The following is a 15027-nucleotide window of genomic DNA, read 5'->3' as shown; positions in this document are numbered from 1 at the left end:
CATTTGATCTTCGACAAAGGCATTAAGCCTATTCACTGGGGTCAGGACTCCCTCTTCAGCAAAGGGTGCTGGGATAACTGGTTATCCATTTGCAGGAGATTGAAACTAGACCCACATCTCTCACCATTTACTAAAATCAACTCAAAATGGATTAAGGATTTAAATATACACCCTGAAACAATAAAACTTATTAAAGAAAATATAGGAGAAACCCTTCAGCAAATAGGGCTGGGCACAGACTTCATGAATATGACCCCAAAAGCATGGGCAACCAAAGGAAAAATAAACAAATGGGACTATATCAAACTGAAAAGTTTCTGCACAGCAAAAGAAACAATTAACAGAGCTAAAAGACAGCCAACAGAGTGGGAGAAAATATTTGCAAAATACATGTCTGACAAAGGACTAATATCCAGAATATATAAAGAACTCAAACAACTTTACAAGAAAAAAACAAGCAACCCAATTAAAAAATGGGCAAAAGAGCTAAGTAGGCATTTCTCTAAAGAAGATATGCAAATGGCCAACAGTCATATGAAAAAATGCTCAACATCACTCAGCATCCGGGAAATGCAAATCAAAACCACACTGAGATACCATCTCACCCCAGTTAGGATGGCCAAAATCCAAAAGATGCTGAAAGATAAATGCTGGTGTGGTTGCGGAGAAAAAGGAACTCTCTTACATTGTTGGTGGGAATGCATAATGGTGCAACCCCTATGGAAAATGGTTTGGAGGTTCCTCAAACAGTTGCAGATTGATCTACCATATGACCCAGCTATTTCACTGCTGGGAATATATCCAAAGGAATGGAAATCATCAAGTCGAAGGTATACTTGTTTCCCAATGTTCATTGCAGCACTCTTCACAATAGCCAAGAGCTGGAATCAGCCCAAATGTCCATCATCGGATGAGTGGATACGGAAAATGTGGTATATCTACACAATGGAATACTACTCAGCTATAAAAACGAATGAAATACTGCCATTTGCAACAACATGGATGGACCTTGAGAGAATAATATTAAGTGAAACGGATGTACCTAGAGAGAATTATATTAAGTGAAACGAGTCACGCACAGAGAGAGAAATACCACATGTTCTCACTTATTTGTGGGAGCTAAAAATAAATAAATAAATAAATACACAAATAAACTAGGGGGAGAGGGAAGAAGACACAATAATTACAATTCCTTGAAGTTGATACAACAAGCAAACAGATATGAGGTTGTTTAGGTTTCGATAATGGGCCACAACAATCAACCACATTGTATGGTGACAAAATAAAAAAATTAAAAAAGGAAAAAAAACTTTTTAAAAAGGAAAAAAAAAAGAAGGTCACAGAGGCAGAGCCTGAGGCGAACTCCGGGAGCGGCTACCGGTGTTTGGGGGGCAGCTACCGGGAGGGGGGCAGAGCCAGGAGCCTATACGGGGTAAGGGGGACCTGAGTGGCCAAGGGCACAGCTACAGATGGGGGTGGGGGAGATTGCACAGGTGCAACTATGGAGAAGGGGGGCATGGCCTCGAGCCCTGAAACTAGGACCACCAGGTGAGGATGCAGCCCTGAGAGTCAGCCCGAAGCCTGGGGCCTGAATCCTCCCCACTCCCGGGGGCCTGTGTCAGGGCAGGCCAGCCTGGGGCGCCGACCTGTGACGGTGAGCATGGCGCTGGTAGCCTGGGAGCCGCAGGCGCAGGTGTACTCGCCGGCATCCTCGCGGCGCAAGTCCCGCAGAACCAGCTCGGCCACGTGGCCCTGCTGCCATGGCTCCCGGCGCCCGTCGGCCTGCAGTTCCAGGCCGCCCTTGCTCCAGACCACGGCAGCGTTGGACAGGGACAGCTCACAGTGCAGGCTGGCTGTGGAACCCTCCTCAGCCTGCAGGCTCTGCAGAGGCTTCCGGAAAACCACCTGCAGAGCTGGGGTCAGGGGGCGAGGGGAGGCAGGGTCAGCATGAGACCCGCACCCCAAGGCACCTGACACCTGGCCTGCCTCTGCAGGACAGACATTCCCAGGCTTGGGAGTGGGGGACATGGGTCTGAGTGGGCTTCCAGAGTATGGGGAGGTGGTGGGAAAAGTGGAAGGGGGCTCGAGATCTGTCCAGGACAGCCCCCTCAGCAGAGCTGTGTCCACCTCAGAGCCCAGGGTAGGGCTGTCTCCCCCTCAGACACTGGGACAGGGCTGTGTCCCCCCACCAAACCCCAGGGAAGGGCTGTGTCCCTCCCAGACCCCAGGGCAGGGCTGTTTCCCCAGGAGACACCAGAGTAGAGCCATGTCCCCAAGACACCAAGACAAGCCTGTGTCTGACAGACCCCAGGATGGGGTTGTGTTCCTCCCACAAAGCCCAGTGCAGGGCTGTGTCCCCTCAGATCCCAATGGCAGGGCAGCATCCCCCATATACCAAGACCCTGAGATGAGGCAGGCACTATTTGCCCCACAGAGCCACACTGAGAATCAGGGCAGGATGCAGGGCCCAGAGCTGTGGGGTATCCCCCTCCCTGGATGGCACACTCCCCCCTTAAGAAAGAATCCTGGGCTGAGCATAATGTCAAGAAGCTCACATGCAGGAGGGTGGAAACGGGCTGATTCAAAGGGGGTGGCAAAAGTGGAAGTTCTGTCTTCACCACAGTGCCAGGCCACAGAGGACATTTGGATGGAGATCAGACACAAGGACAGTGGGCAGTGCTGTGGCACAGGAGCAGAGGGACATAAAAAACCAACACAGGGCACAATAGAAAGGAGCACCCATGGTGAACAGGCAGTGTCAGCCCAGGGGTGGACACAAAGCAGGCAGGACACCCAGATGTGTCCACATGGCCACACGTGGTCTTTACCCCTGACGGTGAGTGTGGCCGAGCTCCTCTCCTGCCCACACACGCACGAGTACTCCCCGGCGTCTGCCACGGCCAGGCCACGGATCTGCAGCTCACACACGGCCCCATCCTGCCGCAGTCTGTATCTGTCCCCATCTCTGAGGGTCTCTGTTCCCTTCTGCCACTCCACAGGGGCTGCCTTGCTCAGCTCACACCTCAGCGTCGCTGTGTCCCCTTCTGTGGCCTCTTGGCTTCTCACATCTTCTATGAATCTGGCAGGCAGGGCTGGGAAGGGCCAAGCAGTCACTGAGAACACTGAATTGTCAGGAGGACTCTGTGTACAGGACACAGAAACCACAGGAGCCACATACGCTGAAAAAGGACCACAACGTGAGCAAATAAATGAACGTGCAGATGGTGAGAGAAGCAAACGGCCTGGGAGGAACAGACGACACAATTGGTTGGACAGGAACATGGGACACCTGACAAGGAGAATGGGAGGTGGGAGATGCCCGGAGGATCCCAGTTAGTGGACAGATGCCCGTGGTGTCACCACAGGAGCTGAGCCACACTTAAAGGCAGGAAGTGGTAATGTGAAGACAACGTGCAGGTGCAAAGCCACAGGTTTACACAGCCACACACGGTCTTTACCCCTGACGGTCAGCGTGGCCGAGCTCCTCTCCTGCCCACACACGCACGAGTACTCCCCAGCGTCCGCCACGGACAGGTCACGGATCTGCAGCTCACACACGGCCCCGTCCTGCTGCAGGTTATATCTCTCCCCCTGTCTGAGGGTTTTTGTTCCCTTCCTCCACTCCACAGGGGCTGTCTTGTTCATCTGACACTGCAGTGTGACTGTGGTTCCTTCTGTGGCCTCTTCATTCCTCAGACCTTCTGTGAACTTGGCGGGCAGGGCTGAGGAGGATCAGAAAGACACAGACATATTCACGTTCTCTGAGCACATGGAAGACACATGACGTGGATGGCACAGAGAAGACACAAAACCCTGCTGCACACGGGCCAAATGCCAGGCGTGCCACGCACAGGCTGGGCATTGTGGCTTTCTTTGGTTCAGACTGTGCACATGTCACAGACCCCTCAGGAAACATGACAGGGATAACAGACATGATGGGTGGAGAGGACACAATGATTTGACAGAACACAGAACAAAGGGAACAGAGAGAAGAGAGGACTTGGGCAGCCACCAAATAACCCGCGTGGCCACATGGACTCTTTACCCTTGATGGTCAGTGTGGCTGAGGTCCTCTCCTGACCACATACACACAGGAACTCCCCAGCATCTGCCATGGACAGGTCAAGGATCTGCAGCTCACACACGGCCCCATCCTGCCACAGTCTGTATCTGTCCCCATCTCTGAGGGTCTCAGGCCCCTTCCTCCACTCCACGGGGGCTGCCTTGCTCAGCTCACACCACAGCGTGGCTGTGGCCCCTTCCATAGCCTCCTTGGCTTTCAGATCTTGAGTGAACTGAGCAAGAGCTAGGAAGGGTCAAATGGACAGAAACCATCAAACCCTCTGCAGCATCTGAGAAACCCGACCTGAACATCCAGGTGGACACGGAACCGGGAGGTAGAGTGGAGGGAAGTGGGAAGAGGCAGACCAAGGAGTGCTTGAGGGTGAGGGCCTATCAAGGTGCAGGTTGGATGAAAGATGGACTTCATCCCACACTTCTTCTCAAAGGGCATCTTGTACTACGCGTGATCTTCCACTACTGGCTAAGCAAGCTCACAAACCATGTATGCAACAGTCTGATGAACATCTCTCCCTATGAACCCACAGGAGGTATCGTGCTCACAACATCTACTGCCCTGTCATAGACATGATACCCATCCTAGGTAGAGCTTCCATCCAGCTCTGCCCACGCCTGGACATACCTGCACTGACTGAACATCTTCCCAGCCCACATGGGCATTTGCCTTTCCCACCTACCAAACTCCTGTCCTGACCCTACTGGACTCACACTCCCACCCATTGCTGCCTCTTCCCTGGCTCATGTCACCTGGACCCAAGTGGATTCCAGCTGTGGCCTTCTACTCACAGCTCTGACCCTTCAACCTGCCATCATCTCCTTCCTCCCAACTCCAGGCCGAGTGAGAAATCAAAAGTTACAGCCGACAGGGCCCACACTGGTGATACTCTGTTACAGGCTGACTGTTCTCCAAAACTCTTACATTGAAGTCTTAACCCCAACTACTTCAGAATGTGACTGTATTTAGACATAGGGCCTCTAAAGAGGTGATCAAAGTAAAATGAGTTGTTAGGATGGGCCCCAAAATCAGTATGATCAGTGTCTTTATAAGAAGAAGACATTAGGACATAGACACACACAGAGGGGTGACCATATGAAAACACAGGGAGAAGACAGGTGTCTACAAGCTAATCAAACAGACTTCAGAAAAAGCCAATTCTTTTGATATTTTTATCTCAGACATCTAGCTAGCAAACTTAACACAAATTTTGTTGCCAGGAGTTTGGCGCTGTTGTAACAATTACCTAAAAAATGCAGAAGTGGCTTTGCAACTTGTTAAGTGGTAGGTGCTGAAAATTTTTTGAGGGGCATGTTAGAAAAAACTAGATTTCCATAAAGGAAGGTGTATTAGTCCACTTTAGTGTTTTCCTGTAACAGAATACGTGACACTGGGTAATTTATAAAGAACAGAGGTTTATTCAGCTTATGATTCTGGGACAGCCGCATCTGGCACGGGTCTCAGGCTGCCTCTACTCATGGCAGAAAGTGGCAGGCAGCCAGCGGGTACAAGCAGATCATATGGTGAGAGGAAGCAAGAGGGAAAGAGGGAGGTGCCAGGGTCCTACAAACAACCAGCTCTCACGAAAACTAATAAAGCAAGAACTCACTCACTACCCCCACCCCTAGGGAGAGCATTCATCCATTTATGAGGGATCCGCCCCCATGACTCAAACAGCTCCCAACACTGCCACACTGGGGACCAGATTTCCACATGAGTTTTGGGAGGATGACACATCCACACTCTATCACTACCACCAGGAGTGTTGGTGGAAATCTGGATGTTAAAGCTACTTTTGGTCAGGACTCAAATGAAGATGAAAACATGTTACTGGAAACTGGAAGAAAGGTGATCCTTGTTATGAAATGGCAAAGAACTAGGCCAAATTGCGTTCTAGTGTTTTGTGGAAGGTAAAACTTGGAAACAACAAAATGTTGGATATTTTGCTGAGGATATTTAGTTGAAGATGCAGCCTTGAAGGTTTCTCCTTGCTTCTTACAGTAAAATGTGAGATGAAAAAATTTTAAAAAGAAGAAATGATAACCAAAAAAGAAACAAAAACTTGAAGTTTTGGAAAATTTTTAGCCTATCCATATTGCAGAAAAATGAGAAAGTGTGTTCTGGAGAACACCAACGATGTGGCTGAACCAATCATCATCTAAGCTGTAGAGTTTATGATTTATGGATGGGTGATTTATGGATCCAATCAGCCATCTTAGCAGAAGCCAGGGATAAAGATGGGATTATCCAGGAAAGATATATGGAGAAGCCTCTTGTCTGATGGCTTTGACCTCCCATGAATTGCACAGGAGACCAACGAGATTTTTGAGAACTTTATACCAGCATAATGAAGCCAGATTGGACTGCATGGGGCAGATATGGGATGAAATGAAGGAAGGTTATCAGACTTCTGAAACTCTACAGGATGGATGCAAAGAGCTATATGGCTGCAAACGTGTCATCCTTCAAGAAGTGGGAAGAATTACCCCCCAAAGGCAACTCAGAGATCAGCAGCAGGGCTATTACTGCTCAACAGAGGCCCAGAGAGCCTGGCTCCTTCTCCTAGGGATGAGGGGGTGAGGCTGTTGCCCAAAACTGAGAGGGCAGGATGCCGTCCGGGACCAAGATATTGGGGCCAATACCCTGGTTAGCATTAAGACAAAAAGGAATGTTCTCCCGCCTTAAAATCAGATGGAATTTACACTGCTAGGTTTCGGATTTTCTCGGGACCCATCACCTCTTCCTTCTTTCCAATTTCCCCATTTCTGAATAGGCACATTTATTTTATGCCTGTCCCACTACTGTATTTTGGAAGCACATAACTTTTCTGGTTTCATAAGTTAACAATCAGAAAGGAATTTTAACTAGCGTGAGTCCCACATCACACTTAATTTATATGATATTTAGATGAGATTTGCACATAGAGCTGATGCTGAAATGGCTTAAGACTTTCAGGCTGTTAGGATGGTGTGAGTGTATTTTGCATGCGAGAAGAACATAAATTTTGGGAAGCCAGAGGGTGGAGTGTTATGGCCTGAAATCTGTCCCCCTCCCCTACAAATGTCACTGTATTTGAAAATAGGACCTTTATGAGGTAGAATGATGTTGTTAGGGTGGGCCCTAATCCAATGTGACTGGTGTCCTTAATAAAAGAGATTAGGACACAGACATACACATAGAGGACGACCACGTGAAAACACAGGGAGAAGACGGCTGTCTAGAAGCTAGGTCATCTCGGGAGAAACCTATGCAGCCAACACATTGATCTTGCAATTTCAGTCTCCACAATTCTGAGAAAATAATCTCTACTGTTTTAGACATCCACCTGCAGCACTTTGTTACAGCACCCTGAGCAGAAGGCAGCATTCCCGCAGAAGCTTGGCGTGACCCCAAGGATCAATCAAACTCTCTTGCCAAATTCTGGAGGGCCTGGCCTGCCTGGCCACCTCCTGTGCCTGAAGCTCCCAACTCTGCTCTGCACATCTGTCAAACAGTGCACATACCCCCCACTCCCGTGCCTGCAGCCCAAGAGCCCGGGTACATCCTCGGTCCCTGGAAAGATGCCAGCGGCCTGGGCAGCTCTCCTGCACCCTGACTCCTGTCTGTTGGTGCCTCCATGGGGTCCCTGCACTATTCACCACTGGAGTCTCTAGCTCCAGGCCCTAGACTGGTCCAAATCAGTGGGTCCTCAGTGTGCCTTTGTGGAGTGAATCACAGACCAGGATGGTGAGAATGAGATGAGAATGACACTGAGAGATACAGAAGAGCACAGACCACGTGAGTCAGGTAGGAGAAGAGAAAAGGCACTCAGGTGGCCGCCCATAGTCGTTACCGCTGACGGTCAGCGTGGCCGAGCTCCTCTCCTGCCCACACACACACGCGTACTCCCCGGCATCTGCCACGGCCAGGCCACGGATCTGCAGCTCACACACGGCCCCGGCCTGCCTCAGGCTGTGTCTGTCTCCATCTCTTACAGTCTTCATTCCTTTCCTCCACTCCGTGGGAGCTGCCCTGCTCAGCCCACACCACAGTGTAGCTGTGGCCCCTCCCATGGCCTCTTGGCTTCTCACATCTTCTATAAATCTGGCAGGCAGGGCTAGGAATGGCCAAGCAGTCGCTGAGAACACTGAGAAGATTGTGTGTGTACAGGACACAGAAACCCACAGGAGCCACACACACTGCCACAGACCACGACATAAATGAAAGAACAAATGCACAGATGCTGAAGGAAGAACATGGCCCAGGAGGGCCCCACAAAGGGATAAGCACGAACCTGAGGGCATCTCCTGAATGAGAATAAGGGAGGCGAGAGATGCCCATAGGACCCCAAATAGAAAACAGACAACCACAAGTTGCCACAGAAGCCGTGCCACATTTGTAAGCAGAAGCTGGTGATGCAAAGACAACATGTTGATACCAAGCCACGTGTCCACGTGGCCACACAGTCTTTACCCTTGACAGTCAGAATGGCTGAAGTCCTCTCCTGCCCACACACACACGAGTACTGTCCAGTGTCCATCACGGCCAGGCCACATATCTCCAGTTCACACATGGCACCATCCTGTTTCAGGCTATATCTGTCCCCATCTCTGAGGGTCTCAGGTCCCTTCCTCCACTCCACAGGAGCCTCCTTGCTCAGCTCACACCGCAGCGTGGCCGTGTCCCCTTCTGTTGCCTCCTTGTTTCTCAGTTTTCCTATGAAGTGGGCAGGCAGAGCTGCAACAAGTTCGGACAGACACAGAGAACATCAGATCTTCTGGAAAATACTGAGGGACGGGACAGAGGACAAGACACAGAATCCAACAGGACAGACCTGAGGTGGACAAGGGGTGGGAAGCTGGCTACAGATGCTAGCTCCTGATTTGTACAATAGCCCAGGAAGCCGAAAGAAATTCCAGAAGTGATGTAAGGAGGGGGACAGAGATGGGAGAGCTCAGAACGAACGAAGACCGACAGCAGGAAGCCAGTGCTCGGACATCTGAACACGGATCTACTAGCAACAAGCACGCTTTACCCCTGACGGTCAGCGTGGCCGAGCTCCTCTCCTGCCCACACACACACGCGTACTCCCCGGCATCTGCCACGGCCAGGCCACGGATCTGCAGCTCACACACGGCCCCGTCCTGCCTCAGTCTGTATCTGTCCCCATCTCTGAGGGTCTTCGTCCCCTTCCTCCACTCCACAGGGGCCGCCTTGCTCAGCTCACACTGCAGCGTGGTAATGGTCCCTTCTGTGGCCTCTTCATTACTCAGACCTTTTGTGAACTTGGCAGGCAGGGCTGCGAAGGATCAGAAAGACACAGACACAATGACTCTTTCTGAGCACACGGAAGACACAGGACGTGGATGGCACAGAGAAGACACAAAACCCTACTGCACATGGGCTGTGTTAGGTGCGCCAAGCACAGGCTATGGATTGTGGCTTCTGTTGGTCACGCCTGTTAACATTGTGGCCATGGCCCATTCCATAACCTCTTGTCTTCTCAATCTTTTGTGAATCTAGGGGCAGGGCTGGGAAGGGCCAAGCAGTCGATGAGAAAATCGCTATCTGGTGGGCTCTGTGTACAGGACACAGAAACACACAGAAGCCACGGACTGCCAAAGGACCACGGCATGAACAAGACACAAACGAACAGATAGCGAGGGAAGCACGTGGCCCAGGAGCAACAGAGGACACACAAAAACGGACACGAACATGAGGACATCTCCTGAGGAGGAGAAGAGGGGGTGGGAGGTGCCCAGAGGAACCAGGTAGTGGAGAGACAATGACAAAGTCACCGCAGCAGCTTAGCCGCATTTGGAAGCAGAATGTTTTCACACGGCAACAACGTGTAGACACCAAGTCACAGCTCCATGTGGCCACACACGGTCTTTACCCCTGACGGTCAGCGTGGCCGAGCTCCTCTCCTGCCCACACACACACGAGTACTCCCCAGCGTCTGCCATGGCCAGGCCACGGATCTGCAGCTCACACACGGCCCCATCCTGCCGCAGTCTGTATCTGTCCCCATCTCTCAGGGTCTCTGTTCCCTTCTTCCACTCCACAGGGGCCACCTTGCTCAGCTCACACCGCAGCATGGCCGTGTCCCCTTCCGTGGCCTCTTCATTTCTCATATCTTTTGTGAACTTGGCGGGCAGGGCTGAGGAGGATCAGAAAGACACAGACACTATCACACTCTCTGAGCACATGGAAGACACATGACGTGGATGGCACAGAGAAGACACAAAACCCTACTGCACATGGGCCATGTGCGGGGTGTGCTGAGCACAGGCTGTGGACTGTGGCTTCTGTCGGTCCAGCCTGTTAACATTGTGGCTGTGCCCTTCTGTGGCCTCCTCAGGTCTCATACTTTATATGAATCGAGCACGCAGGGCCGGAGAAGTTCAAAAATACGTGGAGAACATCAGATTCTCTCCAGAATGTTGGGTGACAGGACATGACAGAACTGAAGGCAAGACACACAATCCTACAGGACCACAAGACAGAACCATGGTGGGACGAGGGGTGGGAGGCTGGCTACAGATGCTGCTGTCTCCTGTTCACACGGCAGCCCAAGAAGGTGAAGGGATTCCATGCAGTGACAGGTAGAGGGTGGCGGAGACACCGGGACAGAACGTGGAATGAGTGAAAGTGGACAGCAGGAAGTCAGTACGTGGACATCCAAACTACTTGGCCATGTGAGGTCTTTACCCCTGACGGTCAGCGTGGCCGAGCTCCTCTCCTGCCCACACACACACGAGTACTCCCCAGCGTCTGCCACGGCCAGGCCACGGATCTGCAGCTCACACACGGCCCCATCCTGCCGCAGGCTGTATTTGTCCCCATCTCTGAGAGTCTTCGTCCCCTTCCTCCACTCCACGGGGACCTTCTTGCTCAGCTCACAATGCAGCGTGGCCGTGGCCCCTTCTGTGGCCTCCTTGGTCTTCAGATCTTGAATGAATCGAGCAGGCAGGGCTAGGAAGGGTCAGATGGACAGAAAACATTAAACCCTCTGGAGTATTTGGGGACCCAGCCTAAACATCCAGGTGGACACAGAACCAGGCAAGCTGGAGGGATGCAGGAAGATGCAGACCAAGGAGTGACTGTGAGGTCTTCCTGCCTTCTGCCTGCCAAGGTGAAGGTTGGCCAGGAGATGAGCTCTATCCCAAATCTCTTCTCAAAGGGTATCTTGTCCTACGCATAACTTCTCACTGCCCAAAGCAAGACAGGCCCCTCCACCTCGCAACCCACGTATACAACACAGCGATGGCCACCTCCCTCAGGGGACATCCATGACTTTGTTGCATACAAGAGTTGTGACTTGAAACAGGAGGCACTTCCCAGTCATATCCATTGCCCCAAAGTCGTGCCTTACTGAAGAGACACTATCCCAGGCAGGGCACCCATTCAGCACCGCCTGCGCCTGGACACAGTTGGGCATAGTGCACACCACCCCAGGCCGCGTGAAGCCTCGCCTCCTCCCCCTCGCACTTTCCTTTCTGACCCTACTGGACCCCCAGTTTTACCCACTGCTGCCACTTCCTTGAGTCACATCGCGTACACCCCACCGCACTCCAGCTGTGGCCTCCTAGCCACTCCCTTTGTCCTCTCACATGCCATACTTCCCCTCTGACTCCAGGAAGAGCAGGAGCTTCATAAGATACAACTAACCGGGTTACAGGTGACTGTGTCCCCCAAAATTCATATGTTGAAGTTCTAATTCCTACTGCTTCAGAATGTGACTGTATTTGGAGATAGGGTCTTCAAAGAAGTGATTAAGATAAATGGGGTCACAAGGGTACGTCCTAATCCAATCTGACTGGTGTCCTTATAAGGAGAGGAGGTAAGGACACACACGGAAGGAGACCAGGTGAAGATAAAGAGAGAAGATGGTCATTTATGAGCCAAGGAGAGAAGCCTCAGAAGAAACCAGCCCCGCCAAAAGCTTGACCTCAAACTACAAGCCTCTGGGACTGTCAGAAAACAAGTTTCTTCCATTTAAGTGGCCCAGTCTGTGGTTCTTTGTTGTGGTAGCCCAGGCTACCATATATATATATATATATATATATATAGTACCATGAGTGGGGTGCTACCACAACAAACATCTAAAAATGCAGAAGTAGCTAGTGAACCGGGTAATGGCTAGAGGCTGGAAGAATTTTGAGGTGCATGTGAGAAAGAGCCTAACTGCCATGAGTTGACTACTGATGGAAATACAGACATTAAAAGTGCTTCTGGTCAGGCCTCAGATGAAAACGAGGAACATGTTATTGGAAAACATGAGAAGGATGATCCTTGTTATAAAGTGGCAAAGAATTTGGCCAAACTGTGTTCTAGTGCTTTGTGCCAGGCAGAATTTGGAAACAATGAAATTAGATGTTTAGCTGGGGAGATTTCTAAGCAAAGTGATGAAAGGCCCAGCTTGGTTTCTCTTTGCTACTTGTAGTAAAATGTGAGAGCAGCAAGACAGACGGAAGAAGAAATTGTTAAGCAAGCAGAAACCAGAAATTAAAGATTTAGATAATCTTCACCTAACCATATTGCAAAGATTAGAACATGTGTTCTGGGAAGAATACCAAAATTACGGCAAGGCAATCAAGTGGTAAAGAGAATAGGTGTGTGATTTATGGATCCAATCAGCCTTCTCAGCAGAAGCCAGGAATAGAGAGAGAATGATACAGGAAAGATCTGTATAGGACCCTCTGATCTGATAACTTGAAGCCCCATGAATTGCCTGGGAGGACAGTGGTTTTGTGAATTTTATACCAACAGAAACACTACTCACTTGGACTAAAAATAACAGATGGGACAAAACTAAGGAAGGCTGTCAAACTTCTGGGATTCGAAAAGGTGACCCAGTAGAGCTATCCAGCTGCAAGCGTGTGTTATCCTTCAAGAAAAGGCAAGAATGACCCCCAAACGTGGTTCAGAAGTGGGCAGGAATGCCACTGGCCCAGAGAGCCAGGCCACCTCCAATCAAGGACGAGGGGGTCAGGTGGCCACCCGGGGCCAAGGAAGTGGAGCTGCAACTCTGGTCAGTCTGCAGGACAGACCTATGAGCCAAAGGAAATTATCCTCTAACCTTATCACCTAATGGAATCTGCCCTTTGATGTTTCAGACTTGCTTGGGATGCGTGACCCATTTCTTCTTTCCAAATTCCCCCTTTTTGAACAAGAATGTCTATCCTGTGCCTGTTCTGTGATTGTTTTGGAAGCACATACCTGTGATTTCACAGGTTCATGACTAGAGAGGAATTTTGCCTCAGGATCCATCATACCTCTAGTGTCCCTCACACAGACTTAGATAATACTGAGATGAGATTTGGGACACAGAATCGGTGCCGGAATGGATTAAGACTTTGGGGCTGTTGGGATGGGGTGAAAGGATTTTGCATAGGAGAAGAACATGAATTATGGGAGGCCAGAGGGCAAGTGCAACGGGCAGAACTATGTCCCTCCAAAAATTCATATGTTGAGGTCCTAACCCCCAATACCTCAGGATGTATTTCAAAATAGGATCTTTATAAAAAGAATTAAGTTAAAATGAGGTCCCCCGGGGTGGGCCCTGATCCAATAGGACTAGTGTCCTTATAAGAGAAGGATATTAGGATGGCTGTCTACAAGTCAAGCAGAGAAATCTCAAGAGAAACCAGCCCTGCCAACACTTTGATCTTGGAATTCCAGCCTCCAGGATGGTGACAAAATAAATTTGTGTTGTTTGAGCCACCCAGTCCATGGTACTTTATGGCAACCTCAGTAGACTGAGGCAGCACCTCTTCAGAAGCTTGGCACATTCCCCAAAGTCAATCGCTCTCAACAGATTCAGCGGGTCCTAGCCTGCCTGGCCACCTCATTTTGGGCTCCCAACATTGCTGTGCATGTTGCTCAAAGGACACACATGCCATCACCTCCGTGCCTGGGCATATCCACCTCCGAGAGCCCGGGCATATCCACAGACTCCAGCAAGATGCCAGTGGCACCAGGCAAGCGCTCCTACACCCTGACGCATGTCCACTGGTGCCTCACTGGGCCCCTGCACTATTCACCACTGGGGTCTCTAGCTCCAGGGCCTAGACTAGTCCAAACCGTGAGTCCTCACTGAATCAGAAGAGTGGCTGTGGAAATGAGATGGCAAATACCTTGAGAGACACAGAAGAGCACAGACCACGTAAGTCAGGTAGGAAAAGAGAGAAGGCACTCAGGTGCCCATGCAAGGTCATTACCTTTCACGGTCAGCGTGGCCGAGGTCCTCTCCTGCCCACACACGCACGAGTACTCCCCAGCATCTGCCACAACCAGGTCACGGATCTGCAGCTCACACACGGCCCCGTCCTGCTTCAGGCTGTATCTGTCCCCATCTCTGAGGGTCTTCGTCCCCTTCCTCCACTCCACAGAGGCCGCCTTGCTCAGCTCGCACCGCAGCACGGCCGTGTCCCCTTCTGTGGCCTCTTGGCTTCTCACGTCTTCTATGAATCTGGCAGGCAGAGCTGGGAAGGACCAAGCAGTCACTGAGAACATCTGACTGTCTAGGAGACTCTGTGTGCAGGACACAGCAACCCACAGGAGCCACACACACTGCCAAAGGACCATGACGTGAACAAGAACAAATGCACAGATGGCAAGAAAAGCACATGGCCAAGGGGCAACGACGTGAACATGAGGACATCTTATGGATGAGGAGGAGAGGGGAGAGATGCCCAGAGGACCCCAATTCGTGGGCAGAAACCCACAGGATCACCATAGGAGTTGAGCCAAACTTAGAAGCAGAAGGTGGTGATGTGACAACAACCTATACATGTGCACACACGGCCACACACGGTCTTTACCCCTGACGGTCAGCGTGGCCGAGGTCCTCTCCTGCCCACACACGCACGAGTACTCCCCAGCATCTGCCACGGCCAGGCCACGGATCTGCAGCTCACACACGGCCCCATCCTGCCTCAGGCTGTATCTGTCCCCATCTCTGAGGGTCT

The 15027-nt window shown here is 50.9% G+C and overlaps 1 protein-coding gene across 1 annotated transcript in view; it reads right to left on the bottom strand.

Moving 5' to 3' along the window:
- Positions 1–15027, bottom strand: part of LOC103599747 (obscurin-like) — a 155222-nt gene that overhangs the window by 94933 nt on the left and 45262 nt on the right. Inside the window, 4 exon segments of the mRNA XM_008583906.1 lie at positions 1647–1913; positions 9951–10214; positions 10766–11029; positions 14278–14541. Of these exon segments, the coding sequence (XP_008582128.1) occupies positions 1647–1913; positions 9951–10214; positions 10766–11029; positions 14278–14541 (1059 nt within the window).

The sequence above is a fragment of the Galeopterus variegatus genome, unplaced genomic scaffold (genome assembly GCF_000696425.1).
Source record: "Galeopterus variegatus unplaced genomic scaffold, G_variegatus-3.0.2 Scaffold3078, whole genome shotgun sequence".
In the NCBI taxonomy this organism is placed as follows: domain Eukaryota; kingdom Metazoa; phylum Chordata; class Mammalia; order Dermoptera; family Cynocephalidae; genus Galeopterus; species Galeopterus variegatus.
Note: the sequence above shows the minus strand (reverse complement) of the source record. Positions and strands in the feature narration are given on the sequence as shown.